The sequence below is a fragment of the Oryx dammah genome, unplaced genomic scaffold, assembly GCF_014754425.2.
Source record: "Oryx dammah isolate SB20612 unplaced genomic scaffold, SCBI_Odam_1.1 HiC_scaffold_5, whole genome shotgun sequence".
Taxonomy (NCBI): Eukaryota; Metazoa; Chordata; class Mammalia; order Artiodactyla; family Bovidae; genus Oryx; species Oryx dammah.
Window position 1 is genome coordinate 69,342,622 of NW_024070189.1, and position 27,199 is coordinate 69,369,820.

Consider the following 27,199-nt stretch of genomic DNA (forward strand, 5'->3'; position numbering starts at 1 on the left):
GCACCTCTTTGAACCCCTGATAATTTGACCCTCTCACTAACTGCCCCACCCCATCACACTCCTTCCCTCTGCTGAGGTTCTGAGGCCTCTCACGTTAGAGTCCTTCCTGTCCAGGCTGTGAGCTCTCTCTCAAGCGCATTTCTTTTACCTCCATCCACACCCCAGCATATATTGGTTTATGTCTGGTGCAGCTGCAAAAAATTGAAATAAAGGAACGGTTCAGTTACCACCCCACAACCAGTAGAGTGAACACAGGGATCTAATGGCACCAAGGGATGAGCAAGCTTAGAAAGCATGGCTGTCTCCCATAACCCAGGTTTTTCTCCACCCCCATTTTTGGTTTTTGGCTTTTAAAAAAATATTCATTTATTTGCCTGCATCAGTCTTGGTTGTAGCATGCAGGACCTTTGTTGTGTCATGCATGGTGGTACACCGGCTCAGTAGTTGTGGAGTGTGGACTCCGTTGCTCTGGGGCATGTGACATCTTAGGTCCTCACCCAGGGATCAAACCCAAGTCCCCTGCATTGCCAGGTGGACACTTAACCACTGGACCACCAGGGAGGTCCCTCCACCCCCATTTTTGTTTCACTGCTTAGTAGTGGCTAGTCAATGGTCCCAACCAAAGTCTGGTGCTCTGAGCCTAGCTGAACCCGCCTGGACATCTGCCTCTGTTGGCTTCCTTCCCCAGCCACTGCTGCCAGGAGAGAAACTTGTGAGGGGACAGAAGGCAAATGCAGAGGGAGTTTGTCTTAGCCCTGAGTGTTCCTCTCAGCTTCACCGATGGACACCATGGTTTCAGGAGTGGACAGAGGCAGGAAGGCAAGTAAGGAGGGTTCTGAGTGCCCTAGAAAGGGCATGGGAATCTGGCAGGGGTAGGATGGCAGCTTTGCAAGGGCTCCTCCCTCAAATCCTTGATCTGAAGGAACAGCCTTCCTATCCAGCAGGGCACTGACTTTGTGTCCTGAGGGCACGGCCACAGGCCTCTCTAGGGAACTGCTTCCTTCTGTCAGCCATCCTGGGCTGTGGCTCAGAACTGTGAGGTCTCTACCCACAGACCCACCCCTGGCTCAGCCTGTCAGGGGAGTGCTAAGTCATACATCTAAGCCTCAGGCCACCCTGATGGCCTCCCTACCCCCATTTGCACAAATCTCACATGCTAACCACTCACTCAGGAGTCCTGTCCCAAACCACAACTTCTTGAGGGGCTATTCCATTCAGAACAGAATTCTCTGGTTGTTCAGTATGGCCTGGTGCTGTGGTTATGTGTCAAATGAATGAAGGAATTCACTAATGAATGATAATGAATCATGGGTATTCAAAGAATACCATTAGAATCCAAACTCTCCAAACAGCAAGGCTTTCTCACCATATCATCTCCAGTACAGCTTGACTCACCCAGTTTCCCTCACTGTTCGGCCTTGCCTCCCTTCCTCCCAAGGTCATCCAGAACTCAGAGACCCAGACGTGCCTGCCCTGGGTACCATGATGAATTATGCAGGATATCCAAGCAGCCACGGCCTGGTCAGATGGGAACTAATGACAAAGGCCAACAGGAAGGCCCAGCCCTGGGCTGGTATTTTTTTTCTCCTCTAACTTCTTGGAAATGTTCACAGATCAGTGTGGCATCAAAAGCATAATCAAGGACATAGGTTCTTTCACAACTGTGTCTTTCTAGACTCTCCTTGCCCCAAACTGCCACACAGTACAAATGGAACCACACAACCTCATCTCAAAGCAAACAGCCAGGGAGGAGGGGGTCAACCTTCCAGCTGTCTATGCCAAAGGCCTGTCCCTCTAGGTCCCTTTACTCCATGGTGCCAGAGTCAGGATAGGGAAGACACCCAGGAAGCCCGAGCTCTCTGCACCACAGCCAAGGCAGAGAAGAAGCTGGGCCTGTACTAAGGAAAAGCAAGGCTGACCCACTGGTCATACTCACTCTGTCCAGCCAGGACCTCTGGAATCTGACAAGGAGGAGACAGTGCTAGGGCATGGTGGACAAGCCTGAGTCTTGAACCCAGAAGGTAGAGACAAACCAGAATTGTAACATTAGAAGGCATTCTGGGGACTTCCCTGCCAGTCTGGTGCTTAGGACTCTGTGCTTCCAATGCAGCAGCTTGCAACTTCCATCCCTGGTCAGGAAACTAAGATCCCATATGCCACGTGGCACAGCAAAAAACCTACCACCAACAGCAAAGTCCTGCTGTATAGCACAGGGAACTATATTCAATAACCTCTAATATACCATAATGAAAAGAATATATATAAGTATATATGTGTAACTGAATCACTTTGCTGCATGCCTCAAACACAATATTGTAAATCAACTATACTTTCATTGAAAAAAAACAACAAGGCATTCTAGAGGTCCTCCATTCTAACCCCATATCCCAGAGTTCAGTAAACTTTCCTTGTAAAGTGTCAGATAGTAAATATTTTAGACCTTTCTGGCCACAGTCTCTGTCTAAATATTCATCTTTGTTTTCTTGTTTTACAACCCCTTTAAAATTTAAGAATTGCTCTTTGCTCTTGAGCCTTACAAAAAGAAACCAAGGGCCAGATTTGCCAACCCCTGTGTGGTCAAGCCCAAGCTACACTGCTTCTCGGATATCTCTGACAAAATGGTTCCCATTGTCTGTGACAAATGCTTGCCTCCTTACCATAAATTGGAATATAATCATCTGCCATTGTGTGGGATTCTTTAGCCTAAAAAGGCTAATGTGAGTTTCCATGGATAAATCTTCTGAAATCAGAATCCTGAGAAAAATGCCCTGGCAGCCACCTTCATTGCTGAGCCCTAGCTCCTGAGTGCCCTCCACAGCTCTGTTTTCTCAGTGCCGCGGGACAACGACACCTGAGGCCCTGTGTGTGCCAAGTGGTCTGCTCCAAGTACCCAGAGCCCCCAGCTGAGTTCAAGAGAAAGCTAGCAGTCCTCTGTGAATAGGAGTGTGCCTGGTTGCTGAGGGTGTACAGGTTGCAAGAGGGCTTAAAACCAAGCCTCCCGTATACCCTGGAAAATATCAGCTAGGTTTCACTAGATGAGGGAAATTAAACAAAGCCCCCTCTCTCAGGTGCCACTTAGATTTGAGGGGAGGTAATTTAGAAGAGAAGCAAGATAAAATAGGTACTGAATTAGGTCTTCATTCAGCTAGGTATTCTTGAGAATGGGTGTCCACTATATGTTTAAGTCATGTTGGGAGAGCGGTCCTAAGATGGCGGAGGAATAGGAAGGGAAGACCACTTTCTCCCTCACAAATTCCTCAAAAGATCATTTCAACGCGGAGCAAACTCCACAAAACAACCTCTGAATGCAGGCAGAGGACATCAGGCAACCAGAAAAGCAGATCATTGTCTTCAAAAACAGCATTCCCCCCTCCCCACAGCGCGACTGAACTAGTGAGCCTAAAAAAAAAGAAAAAAAAGTGTCCACCACCGCCCCCATGTGTCAGGACGGAATTCAGACCCTGAAGAGACCAGCAAACAGAAGTTAAACAGAGGGAAACGCCTTGGAAGTGACCAACACGGCCCACAACATCAGAGAAGGGCCAGATATATCTTCACAATTTTAAAAAATTTTTTTTTTTTTTGCCCTTTTTTTTTTTTTGCTTTCTTTTTTTTTTTCTTTTTTTTCTCAAACTTTTTTTTTTTAACTGTTAAGTCTTCTATTTCAATACTTTATATTTCTATAACTATTACTTTTCAAAAAAAAAAAAAAGACTCTACTTTTTTAAAGCAAACACCATATATAGTCTTCGCGTGGTTGTTGTTGGTATTTCTTTTTTAATCTTGGGGTTTTTTTTTTTTTCTTATATATATATTTTTTTTTCCTTATTTTTTTTTCCATATTTCTTTTTCTTAATATTATTATTTTTTTAATCTTTTCTCTTTTTTTTCTTTCTTCCTTCTGCTTCATCTCTTTAACATTGTATTTTTGAAAATCTAACCTCTACTCTAGGTTTTTAATCTTTGCTTTTTGGTTTTTGTTGTCAATCTTGTACATTTCATAACCCAATCTTACCTGACAGCGAGATTACTGGCGTGACCACTCTCTCCTCCTTTTGGACTCTCCTTTTTCTCCACCAGGTGGCCTCTGTCTCTCCCCCCCCCCCCCCCCCATCTCTCCTATATCCAACTCAGTGATTCTCTGTGTGTTCTAGATGGTGGAGAGCACCTAAGGAACTGATTACTGGCTGGACCTGTCTCTCTCCTTTTCATTCCTCTCTCTTACCCTCCTGGTCACCTCTGTCTACTTCCTCTCTCTCCTCTTCCCTGTATAACTCCGTGAATACCTCTGAGAGGTCCAGACTATCGAGCGCACATAAAGAAGTGACTATTGACTAGCTTGCTCTCTCCTCTTTTGATCTCACCGCATCTCATCCCAGTCACCTCTAACTACCTCCTCCCTCTTCTCTTCTCCATGTAACCCAGTGAACCTCTCTGGGTGCCCCTCAATGTGGAGAAACCTTTCATCTTTAGCCTAGATGCTATATCATTGGTGCTGTATAGAAGGAGAAGTCTAGAGACCACCGTAAAAATAAAACCGAAAACCAGAAGCAGGAGGCTTAAGTCCAAAGCTTGAGAACATCAGAGAACTCCTGAATTCAGGGAACATTAAGCAATAGGAGCTCATCAAATGCCTCCAAACCTACACTGAAACAAAGCTCCACCCAAGGGCCAGCAAGTTCCAGAGCAAGACATATCACACAAATTCTCCAGCAACACAGGAACACACCCCTGAGCTTCAATATACAGGCAGTTCAAAGTTACTCCAAAACTTTAGACGTCTCATAACCCATTACTGGTCACTCCACTGCACTCCAGAGAGAAGAAACCCAGCTCCACCCACCAGACCTCCAACACAAGCTTCCCTAACCAGGAAACCTGGACAAGCCACTGATACAACCCCACCCACAGTGAGGAAGCTCCACAATAAAGAGAACTCCACAAATTACCAGAATATAAAAAGGCCATTCCAAACGCAGCAATATAACCAAGATGAAGAGACAGAGGAATACCCAACAGGTAAAGGAGCAGGAGAAATGCCCACCAAACCAGACAAAAGAGGAAGAGATAGGGAATCTACCTGAGAAAGAATTCCGAATATTGATAGTGAAAATGATCCAAAACCTTGAAGTCAAAATGGAATCACAGATAAACACCCTAGAGACAAGGATTGAGAAGATGCAAGAAATGTTCAACAAGGACCTAGAAGAAATAAAAAAGAGTCAATATACAATGAATAATGCAATAAATGAGATCAGAAACACTCTGGAGGCAACAAATAATAGAATAACGGAGGCAGAAGATAGGATTAGTGAAATAGAAGACAGAATGGTAGAAATAAATGAATCAGAGAGGAAAAAAGAAAAACGAATTAAAAGAAATGAGGACAATCTCAGAGACCTCCAGGACAATATGAAACGCTCCAACATTCGAATTATAGGAGTCCCAGAAGAAGACAAAAAGAAAGACCATGAGAAAATCCTTGAGGAGATAATAGTTGAAAACTTCCCTAAAATGGGGAAGGAAATAATCACCCAAGTCCAAGAAACCCAGAGAGTCCCAAATAGGATAAACCCAAGGCGAAACACCCCAAGACACATATTAATCAAATTAACAAAGATCAAACACAAAGAACAATTATTAAAAGCAGCAAGGGAAAAACAACAAATAACACACAAGGGGATTCCCATAAGGATAACAGCTGATCTCTCAATAGAAACTCTTCAGGCCAGGAGGGAATGGCAAGACATACTTAAAGTGATGAAAGAAAATAACCTACAGCCCAGATTACTATACCCAGCAAGGATCTCATTCAAATACGAAGGAGAAATCAAAAGCTTTACAGACAAGCAAAAGCTGAGAGAATTCAGCACCACCAAACCAGCTCTCCAACAAATTCTAAAGGATACTCTCTAGACAGGAAACACAAAAAGGGAGTATAAACCCGAACCCAAAATAATAAAACAAATGGCAACGGGATCACACTTATCAATAATTACCTTAAACGTAAATGGATTGAATGCCCCAACCAAAAGGCAAAGACTGGCCGATTGGATACAAAAACAAGAACCCTCTATATGCTGCTTACAAGAGACCCACCTCAAAACAAGGGACACATACAGACTGAAAGTGAAGGGTTGGAAAAAGATATTCCATGCAAATAGAGACCAAAAGAAAGCAGGAGTGGCAATACTCATATCCGATAAAATAGACTTTAAAACAAAGGCGGTGAAAAGAGACAAAGAAGGCCACTACATAATGATCAAAGGATCAATCCAAGAAGAAGATATAACAATTATAAATATATATGCACCCAATATAGGAGCACCGCAATATGTAGGACAAATGCTAACAAGTATGAAAGAGGAAATTAACAACAACACAATAATAGTGGGAGACTTTAATACCCCACTCACACATATGGACAGATCAACTAAACAGAAAATTAACAAAGAAACGCAAACTTTAAATGATACATTAGACCAGTTAGACCTAATTGATATCTATAGGACATTTCACCCCAAAGCAATGAACTTCACCTTTTTCTCAAGTGCTCATGGAACCTTCTCAAGGATAGATCACATCCTGGGCCATAAATATAACCTTGATAAATTCAAAAAAATCGAAATCATTCCAAGCATCTTTTCTGACCATAATGCACTAAGATTAGATCTCAATTACAGGAGGAAACCTATTAAAAATTCCAACATATGGAGGCTGAACAACACGCTTCTGAATAACCAACAAATCACAGAAGAAATCAAAAAAGAAATCAAAATATGCATAGAAACTAATGAAAATGAAAACACAACAACCCAAAACCTGTGGGACACTATAAAAGCAGTGCTAAGAGGAAAGTTCATAGCAATACAGGCATACCTCAAGAAACAAGAAAAAAGTCAAATAAATAACCTAACTCTATACCTAAAGCAACTAGAAAAGGAAGAATTAGAGAACCCCAGAGTTAGCAGAAGGAAAGAAATCTTAAAAATTAGGGCAGAAATAAATGCAAAAGAAACAAAAGAGACCATAGCAAAAATCAACAAAGCCAAAAGCTGGTTCTTTGAAAGGATAAATAAAATTGACAGACCATTAGCCAGACTCATCAAGAAGCAAAGAGAGAAAAATCAAATCAATAAAATTAGAAATGAAAATGGAGAGATCACAACAGACAACACAGAAATACAAAGGATCATAAGAGACTACTATCAGCAATTATATGGCAATAAAATGGACAACCTGGAAGAAATGGACAAATTCTTAGAAAAATACAATTTTCCAAAACTAAACCAGGAAGAAATAGACAATCTTAACAGACCATCACAAGAACGGAAATTGAAACTGTAATCAGAAATCTTCCAGCAAACAAAAGCCCAGGTCCAGACGGCTTCACAGCTGAATTCTACCAAAAATTTCGAGAAGAGTTAACACCTATCCTACTCAAACTCTTCCAGAAAATCGCAGAGGAAGGGAAACTTCCAAACTCATTCTATGAGGCCACCATCACCCTAATACCAAAACCTGACAAAGATACTACAAAAAAGGAAAACTACAGGCCAATATCACTGATGAACATAGACGCAAAAATCCTCAACAAAATTCTAGCAATCAGAATCCAACAACACATTAAAAAGATCATACACCATGACCAAGTGGGCTTTATCCCAGGGATGCAAGGATTCTTCAACATCCGCAAATCAATCAATGTAATTCACCACATTAACAAATTGAAAAATAAAAACCATATGATTATCTCAATAGATGCAGAGAAGGCCTTTGACAAAATTCAACATCCATTTATGATAAAAACTCTCCAGAAAGCAGGAATAGAAGGAACATACCTCAATATAATAAAAGCTATATATGACAAACCCACAGCAAACATTATCCTCAATGGTGAAAAATTGAAAGCATTTCCCCTTAAGTCAGGAACAAGACAAGGGTGTCCACTTTCACCACTACTATTCAACATAGTTCTGGAAGTTTTAGCCACAGCAATCAGAGCAGAAAAAGAAATAAAAGGAATCCAAACTGGAAAAGAAGAAGTAAAACTCTCACTGTTTGCAGATGACATGATCCTCTACATAGAAAACACTAAAGACTCTACCAGAAAATTACTAGAGCTAATTAATGAATATAGTAAAGTTGCAGGATATAAAATCAACACACAGAAATCCCTTGCATTCCTATACACTAATAATGAGAAAGTAGAAGAAGAAATTAAGGAAACAATTCCATTCACCATTGCAACAAAAAGAATAAAATACTTAGGAATATATCTACCTAAAGAAACTAAAGACCTCTATACAGAAAACTATAAAACACTGATGAAAGAAATCAAAGAGGACACTAATAGATGGAGAAATATACCATGCTCATGGATCGGAAGAATCAATATAGTGAAAATGAGTATATTACCCAAAGCAATTTACAAATTCAATGCAATCCCTATCAAGATACCGGCGATATTTTTCGCAGAACTAGAACAAATAATTTCAAGATTTGTATGGAAATACAAAAAACCACGAATAGCCAAAGCAATCTTGAGAAAGAAGAATGGAACTGGAGGAATCAATTTGCCTGACTTCAGGCTCTACTACAAAGCCACAGTAATCAAGACAGTATGGTATTGGCACAAAGACAGACATATAGATCAATGGAACAAAATAGAAAGCCCAGAGATAAATCCACATACATATGGACACCTTATCTTTGACAAAGGAGGCAAGAATATACAATGGAGTAAAGACAATCTCTTTAACAAGTGGTGCTGGGAAAATTGGTCAACCACTTGTAAAAGAATGAAACTAGATCACTTTCTAACACCGCACACAAAGATAAACTCAAAATGGATTAAAGATCTAAATGTAAGACCAGAAACTATAAAACTCTTAGAGGAGAACATAGGCAAAACACTCTCCGACATAAACCACAGCAGGATCCTCTATGATCCACCTCCCAGAATTCTGGAAATAAAAGCAAAAATAAACAAATGGGATCTAATTAAAATTAAAAGCTTCTGCACAACAAAGGAAAACATAAGCAAAGTGAAAAGACAGCCTTCCGAATGGGAGAAAATAATAGCAAATGAAGCAACTGACAAACAACTAATCTCAAAAATATACAAGCAACTCCTGCAGCTCAATTCCAGAAAAATAAACGACCCAATCAAAAAATGGGCCAAAGAACTAAATAGACATTTCTCCAAAGAAGACATACGGATGGCCAACAAACACATGAAAAGATGCTCAACATCACTCATTATTAGAGAAATGCAAATCAAAACCACAATGAGGTACCACTTCACACCAGTCAGAATGGCTGCGATCCAAAAATCTGCAAGCAATAAATGCTGGAGAGGATGTGGAGAGAAGGGAACCCTCCTACACTGTTGGTGGGAATGCAAACTAGTACAGCCACTATGGAGAACAGTGTGGAGATTCCTTAAAAAATTGCAAATAGAACTGCCTTATGACCCAGCAATCCCACTGTTGGGCATACACACAGAGGAAACCAGAATTGAAAGAGACACATGTACCCCAATGTTCATTGCAGCACTGTTTATAATAGCCAGGACATGGAAACAACCTAGATGTCCATCAGTAGATGAATGGATAAGAAAGCTGTGGTACATATACACAATGGAATATTACTCAGCCATTAAAAAGAATACATTTGAATCAGTTCTGCTGAGATGGATGAAACTGGAGCCGATTATACAGAGTGAAGTGAGCCAGAAAGAAAAACACCAATACAGTATACTAACACATATATATGGAATTTAGGAAGATGGCAATGATGACCCTGTGTGCAGGACAGCAAAAAAGACACAGATGTGTATAGCGGACTTTTGGACTCAGAGGGAGAGGGTGTGATGATTTGGGAGAATGGCATTGAAACATGTATAATATCATGTAAGAATCGAAATGCCAGTCTATGTCTGATGCAGGATATGACACGCTTGGGGCTGACGCGCGGGGATGACCCAGAGAGATGTTGTGGGGAGGGGGGTGGGAGGGGGGCTCATGTTTGGGAACGCATGTACACCTGTGGTGGATTCATGTCAATCTATGCCAAAACCAATACAGAATTGTAAAGTAAAAAATTAAAAATAAATAAATAAATTAAAAAATAAATAAATAAATAAAGGTAAGGAGGGTGAAAAAAAAAAAAATAAGTCATGTTGGTCCCTTCAGGATGCTCCTCTAGCCTCCTCTCACCATCGTCTTTCACTCATTCCTCCTTGCTCTTTCTCCAGCTCTCCTTCCCACCTGGGCTCTGCTCCCTGGGGCAAGCAGGAACTTGCTTTCATAAGCAGGCCCCTCTTCTCTTGGTCTGCTCCCCAGCTCTTTGCCCACCCCCTTCCATGTGCAGTGGAGAACCTGCATTCAGGGATGGGGAAGTATTCCAGCCTTGAAACTCAATTCCAGTTCCTGTTGCACATATTACCCACTGTGGCTTCTCAGTCATGACCTCCAGGATGGCTCTCAGATTGTATATGGGAGCTGTTTGTTTTCTAACAAATAAACACCATGGATATTGTCCCACCTTACACAGGGAAGACCTGGGTTTCTACTCCTGCCCTCTCCAGAATAAAGGCTCTCAGAACCACTAGGATAACAGAGAATTCCCTGTCAGTTCAGTGGTTAGGATTCTGCACCTCCACTTCAGTGGGGAGGAGTCTGATCCCTGCTCTGGACCCTGCTTGTTGAGGACAAAAAAAAAAGTAGGATGACATATGGTGGGTTATTTTTCCCCTCAGGGTTCTAATTACTTGAACATACTTGAAGTAAGAGAGAATAAGAGATAAGGGAGAGTTTCTTCTGAGACTTATCTACTACAGAAAAGTAATAAAGTGGCAGGTGATAAAAACACAAAAATAACTCCAGTGGGCACTGTTCTAACCATTTTACAATTAATTCAATTTTATAACAACCCATGATGTATGTGCTAGGCTTCCCTGGTGGCTCAAACAGTAAAGAGTTTGCTTGCAATGCAGGAGACCTGGGTTCAATCCCTGGGTTGGGAAAATCCACTGGAGAAGGGAATGGCAACCCACTCCAGGATTCTTGCCTGGAGAATTCCATGGACAGAGGAGCCTGGCGGGCTAAGCCCATGGAGTCACAGAGAGTCAGACATGACTGAGCAACTAACACACACATGATGCGTGTGCTACTATCATCTTTATGTTGCATGTGGGAAAACTGCAGCACAGGGATGTTAGTAACTAACCCAAGGTCATACAGAAAATGAATAACAGAGTCGGGGTCTGAACACAGGCTGGTGCTGATAGCTTACGGTGAAAGGTGCAGCTTTGGGACCAGGGACCAGGCTTGATCACTCAAGAGCTTTGGTGCAGCAGTTTTATTAAAGCATAAAAAGGGACAGAGAAAGCTTCTGACATAGACATCAGAAGGGGGACGAGAGTGCCCCCACTTGCTAGTATTATCAAGGCCTTACGTACTTTTACCAGAGCCATTTTCACAACGTACATCTTAAATTAACAAGATTAGAACAACAGAAAGGTCTCACCAGACCCGCTCCCATAATATACATTTTAAGATGACAGGATTAGTCAAAAGGTTCTCAATAAGAAGAAACATGTCCTTGAGCAAGATAAATTGTTATATTGACTAAGACAAAGCAATGTAGAAAAAATCGTTTTTCCTTTTCTCCTTGAGACCCCCAGACCCCTTTCTCCTTCTCGAGGGCTCAGGACCCCTCTCTCCTCCTCCTCGAGGACCCTGGACTTCTTATCAGCCTGCCTAGGAATTGACTCTCAGTGCCATCCTCTGGGAAGAGTCTCCTTCAGGAGTTTATGCCTAAGCAGAGACCTGAAGCTTAATTAGGCATTATACCTACGTGAAGCAGTGAAGTGCAAGGCTTCTAGGTGAGTGAACAACATGCCCAAAGACAGAGGCCACAGCCTGGCAAGAGTGTGTCAGATCTTCATTTCAGGTAAATGGTACTGGTTGCTGGATGCCCTGAAATGAGCGCAAATGACCCTTCAGAAAATTTTTTGTCCATTTGGAAGCTGATAGGGTAAAATATAGGCTGGAAGAAACAGAAATAGAGAAGACCTAGATTTGAGGAGTTAAAAATCAGCAGGACTTGCTCCCAGCAATTTGTTGGGTTTCATGTATTTACTCTGCAGTTATATAGGGGGTATTAGCTGTACATTCAACACTATGATGGAGCTGTGTGTACAGTGCTGAATAGTGCATTTATCACTCTTGCTATGTGTTCAACCTCAGGCCCAGAGAGGAAGAGCACGGGATCCAGGGTTGGCTGAAGTTTCTGTTAGGGCAAGTGGAGTTCCTCACACCAAAGTGACCAATTAGTGAGGTCACTTTGCAATCACTCCAGTGGGTCTTGAACAGCATCTTATTGAAGCAGAACATATCAGAGTGATATGAATGCCTCAAGGGAAAGAACAATTTCCCCAAATTTTGTTTCTGTCATATATGTGGAAGCCTGTATTGGATCAATATGTGCAATGTACTTCTTACTGAGGGCCAAGTTAAACAAACCAACCCTGTAAACCTTGGGTGACAGATGACCGAAGGTCTATAACTCTGTAACTCCTTGAAGGACCCTATCATGCCTTACTCATTTTCTGTTGTTATTGTTCTTATAATGTGGACAGATGAAAGTGGGTGGATAAATGGATGGAAGGGTTATTCATGCATATGATGGATGAATGGAAAGACAGAGGGATGGATGAAAAAATGAATGGTTATTTGAGTAAGTGGATGAGTGCAGGCATGGAAAGAAAGTGAAGTCGCTCACTCGTGTCCGACTCTTTGCGACCCCATGGATTTTAGCCTACCAGTCTTTTCCGTCCATGCGATTTTCCAGGCAAGAATACTGGAGTGGGTTGCCATTTCCTTCTCCAGGGGATCTTCCCCACCCAGGGATCCAGACTGGCTCTCCCGCATTGTAGGCAGACACTCTTACCGTCTGAGCCACCAGGGAAGTCGCATGCATGGAGAAAAGATGCTGAACGGAAGGATTATGGATGGAGATGAAAAGATCCACAGACGAAGTCGGTGTAGGGTATGCCGAGTCTCAGGTGTCTGAGGGCAAGTAGCAAGAAAGGGGTGAATTGATCTGAGAAGGAAAGTTGGAAGCACCCAGGGTTTTATGCGAGATTCTTCCACCTCACGACGGCCACTCAGGGGCACAGCAAACTCAATCCCGCCAGGTTCCCAGAGACACACCCTCGAGGGCGGGCGCCTCGGAGGAGTCCTCCCTACCACAAAAGCCTCTGGGTAAACGAGGGTCGGAAATACAGGACAGCACCAGAGCTTGGTCGCCGCACTTACGGCCCTTTTGGGTGCATGCGGGGACGGGCTTTCCTGAGCAGCTGCTGGACCCTCTGGGTCTGGCTGATTAAAGAACTCGTGACTTAAATTGATTCTCTCGCCGCCTCCACCCATTCTGACCAGGCAGTTTTTCCTATCTGTGGTAGCTGGATGGGCGGCCGGGGTTCTTGCCGGGCGAGTTTCCGGGGGTACCATAGAGACGTGGTCCTCCGCCTGCCCAGTCCGCCGTCTCCCGCGTGTTAGCGTGCCTACGTCATTTTCGGTTGCCTCCGACGGAGTGAGGAGCGCCGGCTTCTGAGGAGAAAAACGCCGCCGGGTCGCGGACACCCGGAGGCACGCGAGAACCGTGGAGTGGTCTGAGTTTGAACGCTGTTTCGAAGGGAAGTGGGGGGGCCGCAGCCTGGTTCTTTCCCCACTGCCTTCGGAGGACAGCTGTGAGTTCAGGGAGCGCCTGAGAGAAGGAAGCAAGGCTTCTCTGAGAGCCTGAGGAGGGAGAGCAGAGTTGGGGACAGCTTTGAATCACCAGCGTAGCTTGGAGGCAGGTCCGCAGGTGCTTCCCCTGCTCCTCGGCTCTGAACTGACGCATCCACACCAACCTGCAGCGCGTTAAGATGGCTGGCAGTGCCACTGCTCCTAATCCCTTGCAGACACTTCAGGAGGAAGCCGTGTGTGCCATCTGCCTGGATTACTTCAAGGATCCCGTGTCCATCGGCTGTGGTCATAACTTTTGCCGAGGGTGTGTGACCCAGCTGTGGGGCAAGGAAGATGAGCAAGACGGGGAGGAAGAGGAAGATGAATGGGAGGAGGACGAGGACGACGACGAGGCAGTAGGGGCCATCGGTGGATGGGGCAACTCCATTCGGGAGGTTTTATACCAGGGCAATGCTGACGAGTTGTTCCAGGACCAAGAGGATGATGAACCCTGGGTCGGTGACGGTGGCATAAGGGACAGCATGGATTATGTGTGGGACCAGGAGGAAGATACGGACTACTACCTGGGAGGCTTGAGACATGACCTGAGAATTAACGTCTACCTGCAAGAGGAGGAGATTTTGGAAGAATACGACGAGGACGACGAAGAGCTCTACCCTGACACTCACCTAGCCCCGCCTCCAGCCCCTCCACGGCAGTTCACTTGCCCCCAATGCCGAAAGAGCTTTAAGCGTCGCAGCTTTCGTCCCAACTTGCAGCTGGCGAACATGGTCCAGATAATTCGCCAGATGTGTCCCACTACTAATCGAGAGAGCCGGGTGAATGATCAGGGCATCTGCTCCAAACACCAGGAAGCTCTGAAACTCTACTGTGAGGTGGACAAAGAGGCCATCTGTGTGATATGTCGAGAATCCAGGAGCCACAAACGGCATAGTGTGGTGCCATTAGACGAAGCGATACATGAGTACAAGGTGAGCAGCATGGGAGAATGTGGGGATTTGAAGGAAGTGGAGGAAAAACCAGGGCAGCTGGGTACTTTGTAGCTGAGCCCCCTTTTTTTGTGAGGGATGAGGCACAGGGTGAAGAGAGATGGACATATGTGGAGAAAAGAAACATTGGCTGAGGCTGACTGGCTTCCCCAGAGGAAACTGAGTAAAGACTAGAGACAGTAATCAGGAGCTGATCACTATCCTTACTCCCTTTCAATAAGTGTAACGGGGGTACAAGTGACAGACTCCTCCCCATTCCCTGACTTAATTTCCCTCTTATGTAAGTACTGAGTCTATACCTGACCAAGACTCTAGGACCCTTAATACACAGGAATGGAAAGCCATAGTGCTTGTAGATAACTAGACATTTAGGACATCAGCACAAACAGTGTCAAAACTGAGGACTAATTGGTAGACCAAAAAGCCAGGGTGTGGTTCCTGCTAATAAGAGCAGCTGGACATACCTGCCTAGTAAAGTCTGGAGTTACTTTCCTGCCTTCAGTGGGGCCCATTTCCCCTGTAGAGAAAGGCAAAGGACATAAACATCAGAGTAAACCTGCCCCAATCATTTTCCTTACCTGTTACTTTATCATAGCGGAAGAGGTTAAGGATTTAGGATCAGATGACCTTGGTCTAAAACTTACTAATCTTGGGCAAGCCTCAAACTCTTAGCTTTACTTTTCTCCTAGGCTTGTTAAGATTAAAAGAGATCTTACATGAAAGTATTTTATAAACCATAAAGCACTAAACAGATGTTTCTTTGGCTTTCTTATAGTTTCCTCTAATTTTTATGGGTTCTGATATGGTTAAAACCTTGCTTTCTAGTTCTGAGTATTAGAGAATTATCTCAGTGACAGCATGAAGACTGTCAAAAAGCCTAAATGACTCCTAGCAGTACCCAGAGGAGAGAAAGGTTGTCTTCAGGTCCATAACAGTCTTAGTAGCAGTTGCTCATGTCTCAGTAGTGCTTTACAGTATATAAAGTGTATTTTCTCATATTCTACAGCAGTGGTTTTCAAACTGTGGGTTTTGACCAATTAGTGGGTCTTAAATGGGTCATGCCCAGCATTATTTTTAAATGAAATGAGAAAATATCAAGTGCATGGGAGCATAGTAAGGGTAAGTATTGTTTTATGAAACTTTTAAATTATACATACACAGGTGTATACTTGGGCCACAAAACGTATCGCCCACTCTGGGTTGCAGTCAAAACACAAACAGAACCATGCCCTACAGGTATTATATATTATCATCCCTCACCTCCCCACCCCACCCCACCCCCGCCCCATTTCACAGTAACTGTTGGTAAGTACACAGTTAAGACACAAATCTTCATTACAAACCATTGCTAATTCCATCATATTAATATGATTTAAGGATAAACCCTAGTATCTGCTTTCCCCCCAGGGTAATAATTAAGTTTGTCTATAGAAGAAGCTATGTCCTGTACTTCTGGGGTTTAGTACCTAACGCTAAGGAGAGGAGGTAACCTTTCATTCCTCTGCTAAGATTTCCTGAAAAGAATTTTTGAAACCAAAATTTTAATTGAAAGCTAGTTTAGACAAGAGAAAAAGAGGTGATCTCTTTATCTTGGGAAGCCAGCTAACACTTATTTGAAACCTCAGAAGTTACTTATAAAGCACACTTGTAAGTATAAACAGCACAATCAAGTTAAATTGGAGATAATCCCTTTCAAAATATATACTATTTAAAAGAAAATAAAACTTTTTTTCCAAACATATACCAGAACTTAGGTTGATGGTGTTACCAAACACAGGAATTACACTGAAGAGGTAATAATTGTGTAGGCCTTCTTTATATGGTTTATAGTTTTATTTTTTATTGGTAAACATACATCTTACAGTAGCATGATTTAGAACCTTATGATACAAAGTTCTCACAATAATAGTTATCATCATATGGAACTGTTTTTGTATAATGGTTTATTTAATTTGCTATACGTTAGCCACCACACAGTTCTGGTTACATTAAATTCTCTCTTGTCAGCTATTAATTCACCAAAATTTTAACCTCCTTTGGAGGTGATCAAGCTTTTTTAGTTTTAGGGGCTACAGTAGGAAGTTGTTACTCATAGACTCAAGGAACAGGTTAGTGATTTTCAGAAACAGAAAAGAAAGCATTCTCTCTCCCTCCCTTTACACATTATATCAGCATTTCCGGGTATGAGGAAAGTTATAGTTTATGAAATCATACTTAATATTGTAATGTTAAAAAGAAAAAAGATTTAATTTTTCATAATATAAGAAATAAATTGGAAAGAACTCCTTGGCTGGTGGGAATACAAAGACAGACCAAGAAGTATATAACAAACTGTATACCCAGAGATGTTTGTTGTAGATATGGTACCGTTCATACTGTTATTCCTTAAAAGTTTAATTTTATATAAGAGGCTTTTTTAGCTCTGAAACACTTACTTATTTACATCTTCCATTTTGTTCACCCCATGAGTTAGAGTTCGTCTTGACTCTTCAAGCTAGAATCAGAGGATTATGAAAGTAAGATCGTTTAGATTGACCAAGGGTACCAAATGGTGTCAGGTTTTAGCCAGCAGATGGGTGTATACAAAGAAAATGAACAAAGATTTCACTTGTTGAGGCTCAGGCATAACTGGATGCCTGTATTGCCCTGCCACCCAGCTGCCGCCGGTAAAACCATTCATCGTTCTGCAAGAGGGACCAGAGGCTTCCATCATCGGTACTCCTGTTTTTCTGTTTTTTCCCTTGAGGTAGCTAAAGGTGGCAGCCAAAAAAATTTTTGAGGCTTTTATCAAGTATGTATTCATGAATGATGCAGAAGATAGGGTCAGCTTCTTCAGTTATCTGAAAGTGTTGGGCAGTGACACATGCCAAACACTGTTAAAAGTTATGCCACTAAAAACAGTGAAGTATTCTGCAAAGCACAATTCTCTGCAGTTTTAAGATTGGACAGTATTGGAATATTAATAAGAATCTTCAAAGGCCATGAATGCCTGCCTAATACTAAATAACTCTTTTAATTGCAAAGGAGAAAAAAATGGAGAAACTAGTGAAACCTTGCATTCCAAGTGCTGCCATAACTTTGAGAGGAAATTGAGGAATTTCAGAATGTCTTCATCAACTTCTGCATCTGAATTCATTGACTGAGCCTATCAAACATCGGGTTTAAAAAAAAAAACACAAAAAACAAACATCAGCTCATCCTTCTTTGCTGTTAGTTGAGATTAATCTACTGATGAAGAAAACTGTACTTTGCTTTGTTCAGAGTAAGGCTTTAAAAACTCTGGATGTGCTATTTTCACTAAGCCTAGCACTAAAGACAGTATTTTTGAAGTTGTATGAAATGAAATTGGTTGGAAGAAAAAAATTAGAGAAGTATATGTTAGTGGTGCTACAGCAATGGCATGCTTTAGATCTGGGTCTTTGTCAAAAATTGAAGAAAACTGGCAAGATGTACTGTAGCAGTCACCACCAAGCATTGACTTCATCAGCCTGCCCATAATCTACTGGAAATCTTAAGCCTTGCTGTCAGCATAACTGTTGTGAAAAGTAGTCCATCTGATCCCAGTTTGCCTTGGTTTTCAAAAATCTGAATGCTCTTCAGAGTATTTTTCTGTCACGCACTGAGTTTCCTTGATCAGAAAACTTGGTTCACCTGAATTTATGGACAGAACAACTAATTTGGGACACCAATGATAAAGAATCTGTACTTTAAAACTTAAGCAGAATTTAACACATTGAAGCTTAAAATACGTTGACCCCGAACTGTCAAGGAACAGACACCAACATCACTGCTTGTTATGAAATGAGCACTTTAAGCACTTGCCAAAAATCTCTACAAATAGCAAACTCATGCAAAAAATGTCAATTTTCTTGGCTAATCTTTCAAGAACCAGATTCGTGAATGTTATTTCAGGGGAAAAAAAGGAAAAATCTAAAACTATTTTGGGTGATGTTTTGTTGACCTCTTAAAACCTACCTGTGGTAGCTTTGGGAAGAATGTCTCATGTTTCACACTTAATGTTCAATTCTCACTGGAAGAACTTCAGGAGTTTGTAGAACTCAAAGTTGGATTGTTTTGACTAGAAATTTTCAGATTTTAATCCTTCATTATTCCATTTTTCTCCTTATATCTTAAAAGCTTTTTTTTTAAATTGGTGTAACTAACTGTGGGAGAAAACACCACAAGAGTGTTGTCAAAGCAGCTTGTGTTTTGTTGCATTTTCTACACCATCCAGGAAAGAAAAGGCTAAACAGTGACATGGTTATTATATCATTTGAATAAATTTTTGCCTTCCAAAATTTACCATTGCTTTGATTAATTTTAGTAATGAAACTTAATTTTGTAATTTTAAATAACATTGAAGGAAGGAGAATGTGAGGTGTTAAGATATATGGAAAAAAGGGGGTTACAAAACGTGGGTTACAAAAACACTGAGAAAAACTGATACATATCCAAATCCATCAGATGCTCATCTGTTTATTGAATGTCTTCCCTACTAGGTTCAGCTGTTGACTGCTGTATCACAAGTCAGACTGTTTAAACTTGCTCCTCTCTACTGTGGCTGTACCCTGGACCTCTTCTTCACACAGACTTGCTACACACCTGAAATCCTGAACTCCAATTGTACCATGACCTCTCGTTCTAGTACAGTTAAACACACTCCAGTTATACATGCCCTTCATCTTTATGGAGGCCACTGTTCCACTGACTCCTAATTTTTTTCTTTCCCAATTTATCAGACACTTGCTAGCCTTACTTACTATCCTTCTGACCCTGTACCTCATGATTAGTCTTGGCATGAAAACTAATCCATGGTGTGTTCTAGACCAGGGATTTCTCAACTTCAGCACTCTTGTCATTTTGAGTGAGATAATTCTTTGCTTTGGAGGGTGGGGGATAGTCTATGCCTTTGAGGATGCTTAGCAGCGTATATAGGAGAAGGCAATGGCACCCCACTCCAGTACTCTTGCCTGGAAAATCGCATGGACGGAGGAGCCTGGTAAGCTGCAGTCCCTGGAGTCACATAGAGTAGGACACGACTGAGCGACTTCACTTTCACTTTTCACTTTCATGCATTGGAGAAGGAAATGGCAACCCACTCCAGTGTTTTTGCCTGGAGAATCCCAGGGACGGGGGAGCCTGGTGGGCTGCCGTCTGTGGGGTCGCACAGAGTCAGACACGACTGAAGCGACAGCAACAGCAGCAGCATCTATGGATCCCACCTACTAGATGTATGTAGCACTCCTCCACCAGTTGTGACAACCACAAATGTCTCAGACATTGCCAGATGTCTTGGAGAGAGTGGTGCAAAAGTATCCCTGCTTAAGAACCACTGCTTTAGTCTCGGAAAATCTAGTCCTATCTGCAGACCTGCCATTACTAGCCTCACTTAGGCCGTATAGTCAGTACCTGGCAAGGGGGTTTAAAAGTGTTCGGGGGAAGAATAGCCTCACCCAGCTGGAATTTTATTAAATGCAGTCATTGCATCAGTGGATTAACTAAGACCCCTACTTCTCCCAGTTCTTGGCATACAGGTAACAGGGTCAACAGGCCTTTTTTTAAACTGAGTTGCCTATATCACTGCCATCAAGGACTAAGATAAAGCAGTATATGAAATAAGGTCTAGAAACAATGAATAATAAAAGGCATTCACTTCAGCTATTCCTCAGTTCCAGCAGAGCCATACGGCAGCATTTAAGAATTCAGAACTAAGACTAGAGCCTCTGTTCCTGTCAGAGTGGGAGTAGCCCTGAACTGATCAATCAGCCCTTAAAGCACTTCTTTAAAACCTAAGGTTCCTCTGCCATTGGCCATCAACCTCTGGTCCCTGTGCCATGCCTCCTGAAGCCTTTATAGGACCTAGAGATTCTATGCTGCTTCCCACCCCTTATCCCTGACCCCCTTTGGAAGTTATCCTATAACAGTGAAATTATCACAGATAGTTATTGACCAATAAATTTGGGTTACAAAGAGGAGACGGGGACATTAGCCCTCTATACCAGGTCTAAGGTCTTTCTGCAGTGATGGAAGTGTTCTAAATCTGTGCTATGCAATATGATAGAGGTACCACTGACTACATGGGACTTCTGAGCTCTTGCAACATGATTAGTACAACTCATTTATTTTAAATAGTCACATATGGCTGGTGGTGGTTTAGTCGCTAAGTCGTGTCCAACTCTTGTGGCCCCATGGACTATAGTCTGCCAGGCTCCTCTGTCCATGGGATTCTCTGGGTATGAATACTGAAGTGGGTTGCCATTTCCTTCTCCAGGGGATCTTCCTGACCTAGGAACTGAACCCAGGTCTCCTGCACTGCAGACAGATTCTTTACTAATGAGCTACAAGGGAATCATGTTGGACTATATAGTTCTATACAAAAACAGGTTGAATTTTGATCCTTCCTAGGACTCTCAAGCGGAGAAGGCAATGGCACCCCACTCCAGTACTCTTGCCTGGAAAATCCCATGGACGGAGGAGCCTGGAAGACTGCAGTCGCTGAGGATCGGACACGACTGAGCGACTTCACTTTCACTTTTCACTTTCATGCACTGGAGAAGGAAATGGCAACCCACTCCAGTGTTCTTCCCTGGAGAATCCCAGGGATGGGGGAGCCTGGTGGGCTGCCGTCTATGGGGTCGCACAGAGTCGGACAGGACTGAAGCGACTTAGCAGCAGCAGCAGCAGGACTCTCATGAGCAGTAAAGTCCAAAGGGAAGATGAAAAAGGAAAAGATAGTTTTCTTTTCTCAATCAGGAGAGAGGCTGTAAAGTTCTATTTTTAGGTATAAAAGGAGAAATGGTGGCTTGTTTGTTTAAATCTGACCAAAATGGCCTTGAGCCAGTTACACTTGTGATCCATATAGATCACATGTGGGAGATGTGACAGAGGAGAATTCTAATGGAAAGTAGCTAAAAACTTTACCCACTTTCCCAAAAGAGCTGGGGCTAGAACCTCAAAATAGGACAAGTTTAAGTATAAATAAGCTTTTATTTGGTTTAACTTTTTAATGATAGTGTCTGCCCACAAATCAGAGCCCTCAGATAATCTTGGATTTGGGGCAACAGCTCACCTGTGCATGTGAGAGGTATAGGTGGAGATGCCACAGGGCTCCTGTTATCAGGAGACCTGCTACTCTTCTCCCCAACTCTCCTGCTTCCAAAGAAGGGAGAAAATGGATACCTTAGGGATTTAAATTAGAAATAGCCTTAAAGAACAAGGAGGCTTATTCCTCCTAGCTGCATTCAGGCTGAGACCTTCCTTGCCTTTTCCCCCATCCTAACAGATTCAGATCCAGAGTTGGTCAGGGCCTTCTGGTTGACAGTTCCACTTGGCATCAAGCAGGGAAAGATAAAGGAGGATCCAGGTGGTCTGCAAAGAGGATCCCTGAAAGTCACACCCTTTTTTTGACTACCATTTCCTAGGTGTGTAAAATCCCTTCTCTCCCTCTATAGCAAAGGATGGAATTTTTCAGCAGGCTCTGGCTATTTAACCCAAGTGAGAACAGGGAAAGGTTACATGGGCTGAGGGCTGTCTGCTTCTCAGCCCTCATATCTTGTAGTAAGCTAGCTGGCCTCAAGTTTCCATTTCAGCACAATCTCCTGACCCTGGTTCATATGAAATTCTCTTCCTGGTAAAAAGCTGAGAACAAGCACCCTGGGTCACATTTTGTTTCTCCATACCACCAAGTGCTATTTTAAATCCTTTAACAAAGCAAAGAAGTTTGCCTTTTGCTGGCATTTCTTATTGTTTTGCCTGGAATATAGCCACTTGCCCAGATCATACCCACTTTCATAGCCTGTGGCTCTGCACATCTGGTAAAGCAGGGGTCCCAAACAGGGCCACATAGTAGGAGGTGAGTGATGAGAGAAACCAAAACCACCTCCCCACGCTGCCCCCAACCATGGAAAAACTGTCTTCCATGAAATGTTCCCTGGTGCCAAAAAGGTTGGGGACCACTGTGCTAAAGCACCCAGAGCCTGGGGAATGCCAGTCCATCTCTCAGGGAAGACCCACAGGATATGTTAGCAGCTTTCTGGGAGACTGTTAGACCTCAGATTTCTGCCTAAGATGGACAAGGGACCTTTCAAGAGATTAAAAAATGGCATGTAATTTCTTTTTAAGATCTATCCCCAGCACTGATTTAATGCCACATCCCTGCCTCTGACTAGGAAGAATGGAACAGAACCTATAATTATAGTCTCACATTTTCCTGTCTTCAGTCTTTTGAACTTAATTCTTTAGGCCTCAATCATTACATAGCTTCTGTATACTGAACCTGATTCTAGACCCTGGAATGGAGGAAGCAGGGTAGAGATGGACTGGAAGAGCTGTTCAAGCCCTTACTCATAAGACCTTTGGTAAATCTTCTGTTCCTTCCTTTGTAAGAGTCTCATGGTCCTCCAGGAGACCCTCTGGTTCAGCTTCTGAATTCTTTCTTTTTTCTAGTCGTACTCCTCCAACCTAGCTTCCACTTTGACAACAAATGCCTTTCAGTAAGATCAAGGGTAGGCAGGAGAGGGATGAGATAATCTTTAAGAGACTGTCCTGGGCTTCAGGACAAAAGCACTAGGCTGAACTGCCCACCTTGGATTTCACTCTGCCTTCTCTCTTAAAATAATCATGCTCAAACTTGTGCATGCACACAATGCACAAGTTTGCACATTTCCTCCCCAAGCTGATCCCTCTGCCTAGAATGTCCTGCCTTTAACTACTTGTTCCTAACTACTCAGCCTGTGAGGCTGACCACCAAAGTTAGAATCTTCCACATGGGAAACCTTCTACCTGGTGCTGGGAATGCAAAATGTGAGCAGAAACAGCCTAATCCCTATCCTTAGGGCACTCACAGGAGAGGCTGGCAGAATTTAAGAGACCCAACACACACTGCACCACTAGTAGGACAGCATTAAATAAAGGAGCCTGACATACGCCTGAGGGTCACAGAGGGCCTCCCAGATGTGGCAACTTGAGCTGAGACTTGAAGGAAGCTTAGATTTAACTAAGGTGGGGGGAGGCGGTGGTGATAAGACATGGTGGGCCTTCCAGATAGAACAGTGCATATTCTGTATGGGAGAGAATTGATGGATGAGTTGGAGGAGCAAGGGAGGGCCAATGTAGTCATAACAATGGAGTATGGGGTATACCAGAACCAACCACACTAAGTCTGCAGAAGGACAGTAAAACAAAAGGAAGCCCTCTGCCCAGGGCTGGCAGTCAGGAGGCCCTCTGGTCCCGGCCATACACCTTTCCCTTAGATCCTCACCTCAGCATTCAAGAGAAGACCTCTCCTACCTCTTGAATGCTGGCAGGAGGGGATGGAGAGGCCTCTGCTCCTGGAAATCATGAGCCTCCAACAAGAAGTCTGAAGGACCCTTTCCAGCTGTGTGGGTCCTAGGGGCTTCCTTCAGGAAATGAATGGTGAGAGAGACTTCTTTAGAAGAGCATCTCCAATTTCTTCTGTGGGATTCTTACCTTGTGTGGACTAGAGGTGGTGCCCATGGGGACAAGGGAAATATGGGGCTGCCCAGGGGCTAAGACAATAAGTAGGTGAGACAGCAGTAAGCTCAGAGCCAGGACTGGTTCTGCCTACAGGGTGTGGGCTGCCTGGAAAAGTGTAAGGATACCTTGGAGGAGAGCTGAATCTTCCCTAAAGGGCAGATAAGAGCCTCCAGCAGCCTTCCACCTCTCTGAGGTTGAAGAAGAAATGCCCTGAATGAGAAGGAAGAGGTCTGCAGGGGTAGTAAGTAGACTTTGTTGAGAAAGGCACAGCTGATTCTCAAACTGTCCAGCAGCTGAGGGACAACACTCTGCTGGAAGGGGGCTGGATCTCTCTGCTAACCAAAACAACCTACAGCCTCCTCAACAGGAGTGAGGAGTCCAGGCAGATCCCTAACCAGGGCCAAGTGAGAGCTTCCATCCCAGGGGTCCCCAACATCTGGGATCTAATGCCTGATGATCTGAGGCAGAGTTGATGTAATAATAATAGAAATAAAGTGCACAATAAATGCAATGTGTTTGAATTATCCTAAAACCACCCACCCATGTCCATGGAAAAACCGTCTTCCACAAAACTGGCCCCTGGTGTCAAAAAGGTTGGGAACCACTGCAGCAGGGAGCCACAGAGTGCCCTTGAGGGAAGCAGGCGTGAACGTGGCTGGGCTGCAAAGGTCACTCCACCCCCACCTCTACCCAGAGTCAATGCCAAAGAGGTCCCCAGCGTCCCCAGGGTCAAGGCAACGCCTCCTTCAGCTAAAGACTGTCCTTCAGTGGCACTGTGGCCTGCCAGCCTCCCCTCCAAGAGAGGAGAGACCAGGTGGTGGCTGTAAAAGAGCTCTGAAGTGGAAAGCCTGAATCCTGCAGGGTCTCTGGTTGATGGGGAAGTCCACTACATCCCATTTCTCTCTCTCCTCTACTGGCATTGCCAGCTTAGTCCTGGTGAGCACCAGGGCAAAACCCAAATTCCCTCCTTGACCCCATAGGAGGGGCTACTGCCAGAATCATCTCAAGATTAGAGACAAGTGTGGGGAGAAGCCTGCGGGTTTGGAAAGTCACCTTCAACTGTCTCAGAGCAGAGGCAGGGCAGGGAGGACCTGGGAGGGGCTGGGCAGGGGTGGGCTGGGAACCTGGGAGAGTAAGGATCGTCTGGGAGGCTTCTGGAAAAGAGTCTGGTGTTACAGAAAGGTCCCATCTTTGAGCCAGTATGAGGGACCTGACAGGCTCCTTTAAAACCTGGCTTCCTGGCACCCTGCCTCAAGAATGCAGATTCCACAGGGGTACCCTGGACAAAATTCAAGAAAGAGCCGAATGAGGTTTTTCGAGGGGGAAAAAATATAATAATGTGATTGAGTGAGGGTGTCTTTGGAGAGTAGAGGTAGGAGGTGGAGGAGCAAGTGTTCTTGAGGACAGAGGAAATTTTGCATAACACATCTCACATTCCACAGAGATAACCACAGAATCTCTCACCTCTCCATTGTGCTGAGTACCCAGGGAGGCTTAGTCATGGTCTGAGTTGTGGGCAGCAAGCTGGATACTAAGATGGGTAAAGGCAAGGATCTCTCACCATCACAGGAGAAACAAAATGCATGGGTAGGGACTTCCCTGGTGGTCCAGTGGCTAAAACTCTGTGTTCCGAATACAGGGGGGCCACGGTTGGATCCCTGGTCAGGGAACTAGATCCCACATGCCACAACTAAGACAGGGTGCAGCTAAATATTTTTTTAAAAAAAGCATGGGTAGGGGTAGAGTTCAGTGTTGGAAAAACTACAGGAGAGCCAGTTGGGGACGCCAAGAACGCAGATGATGGAACCCTTAAAAGAGTCCTTAGGCTGTGCATGAACACAGCGAAGGCTGTCCCTGATGAGCCCAACTTGCCTGTGGAGGAAGGGAGAGGTGTGCAAGGCACCAGGAGAGTAGCTGCTTTCAAGGGATGGATTCTGGCCTTCTTCACACATCTGAGTAGCCATAGCCCGTAAAAGCTTTGCCACTGTCCCACACTGTTCCTTCCCAAAGGCAGGCCTTCTAGTAGTCTGCAAGGTCCTTCCCCCAGCCTGCAAGGCCCTCTGTCAACTGCCACCCCACCCCCACCTCCATCACATTGGTTTGGTCCCCAGGGCCTTCAACGCTCCAGCTCTGGACTTTTGCACTGATTCTTTCCTCGGATTGGAACATCCACCCATAAATCCCCCAAAGCACTCTCCTATATCTTTCTTTGTTAAAAATCTCCCCCTTGAGCTCTTTCCCCCATCTCATTGGATGTAAACTCAAAAAACAAAGAAACAGGTCCCTTTTATCCTGTTCACAGCTATGTTCCCAAGACCTAAAATTGTGTCTCGTAGCCAAGAGGTGCTCACTAAGTTCTGTGCATTTGCTTTGCCAGGGATCTCTCTGGGTGTTTTACCTATCTAATATACTCTCCACACCGTGTGAGGTAGGTACTATTATTCCCAATCTCATTTCATGAGAAAATAATACATGTGACAAACAGAAAAATACTTGGGCACTCCTAGACACCCAGACCCAAGGACCTTTCTATGAGGTGGTTTTGCCCGAACAAACCTTCCTCTTGGAGCCTTTCAGTTTCTGCGAGAGCTCTCCACGCTCCTGCTTAGGCGGGAGCGGGGTGTATTGTCCAGCAGCCCACAGACTAACTTATCCTTCATTCCCGGTTTTCCTCTCTGTAACCCATTCCTGCCTTAGTCCTGGGTGGACTGTCTTTCCTCACCCAACACCATTAGTGAATAAACCTCTTGAGGGAAGAATCGCCGCCCGCGCATGGAATCTGTTAGGGTTTAACAGTTCACCTGAACGCAGCTTACTTTGAAATTTTAATATAGTATTATTCACATTGCCCACCGTTACTCACAATTATGCCCATGAAATTAAGCTCCCTCTGCGATGCCCTCCGAGCCACCAAGCGGAAAGGGAGGGGTTCAGGCTGTGCCACGTAGGGCCAGTGTA

The 27,199-nt window shown here is 43.8% G+C and overlaps 1 protein-coding gene and 1 long non-coding RNA gene across 6 annotated transcripts; one reads left to right on the top strand and one right to left on the bottom strand.

The window, feature by feature from the left end:
• On the bottom strand, positions 1–27,159 carry LOC120863822. 4 transcript variants are annotated; one of them, XR_005721084.1, is made up of 5 exons: positions 27,105–27,152; positions 21,816–21,925; positions 17,182–17,240; positions 15,211–15,263; positions 1–191 (listed from the first exon to the last, which is right to left on the bottom strand). It is a non-coding gene; the product is annotated as an uncharacterized LOC120863822 (long non-coding RNA). The 4 variants fall into 4 exon arrangements; XR_005721086.1 differs by lacking the exon at positions 1–191 and adding an exon at positions 11,462–13,776; XR_005721083.1 differs by lacking the exon at positions 21,816–21,925 and having other exon boundaries at positions 27,105–27,159.
• On the top strand, positions 13,581–24,752 carry TRIM52 (tripartite motif containing 52). 2 transcript variants are annotated; one of them, XM_040240385.1, is made up of 2 exons: positions 13,581–14,728; positions 17,771–19,048. In XM_040240385.1, the coding sequence occupies exons 1-2, from the start codon at positions 13,937–13,939 to the stop codon at positions 17,837–17,839; spliced, it is 861 nt and encodes a 286-aa protein (XP_040096319.1). In that variant the 5' UTR covers positions 13,581–13,936; the 3' UTR covers positions 17,840–19,048. The 2 variants fall into 2 exon arrangements, with proteins under 2 accessions (XP_040096319.1, XP_040096318.1); XM_040240384.1 differs by lacking the exon at positions 17,771–19,048 and adding an exon at positions 21,152–24,752 and having other exon boundaries at positions 13,691–14,728.
• Positions 27,160–27,199: the final 40 nt, after the last annotated feature.

Coding starts and splice junctions, on each gene's coding strand:
- TRIM52 (XM_040240384.1), top strand. CDS start 13,937: ATGGCTGGCAGTGCCACTGCTCCTAATCCCTTGCAGACACTTCAGGAG. Junction 14,729..21,151: donor AAGCGATACATGAGTACAAG/GTGAGCAGCATG, acceptor GATCCTTCCTAG/GACTCTCAAGCGGAGAAGGC.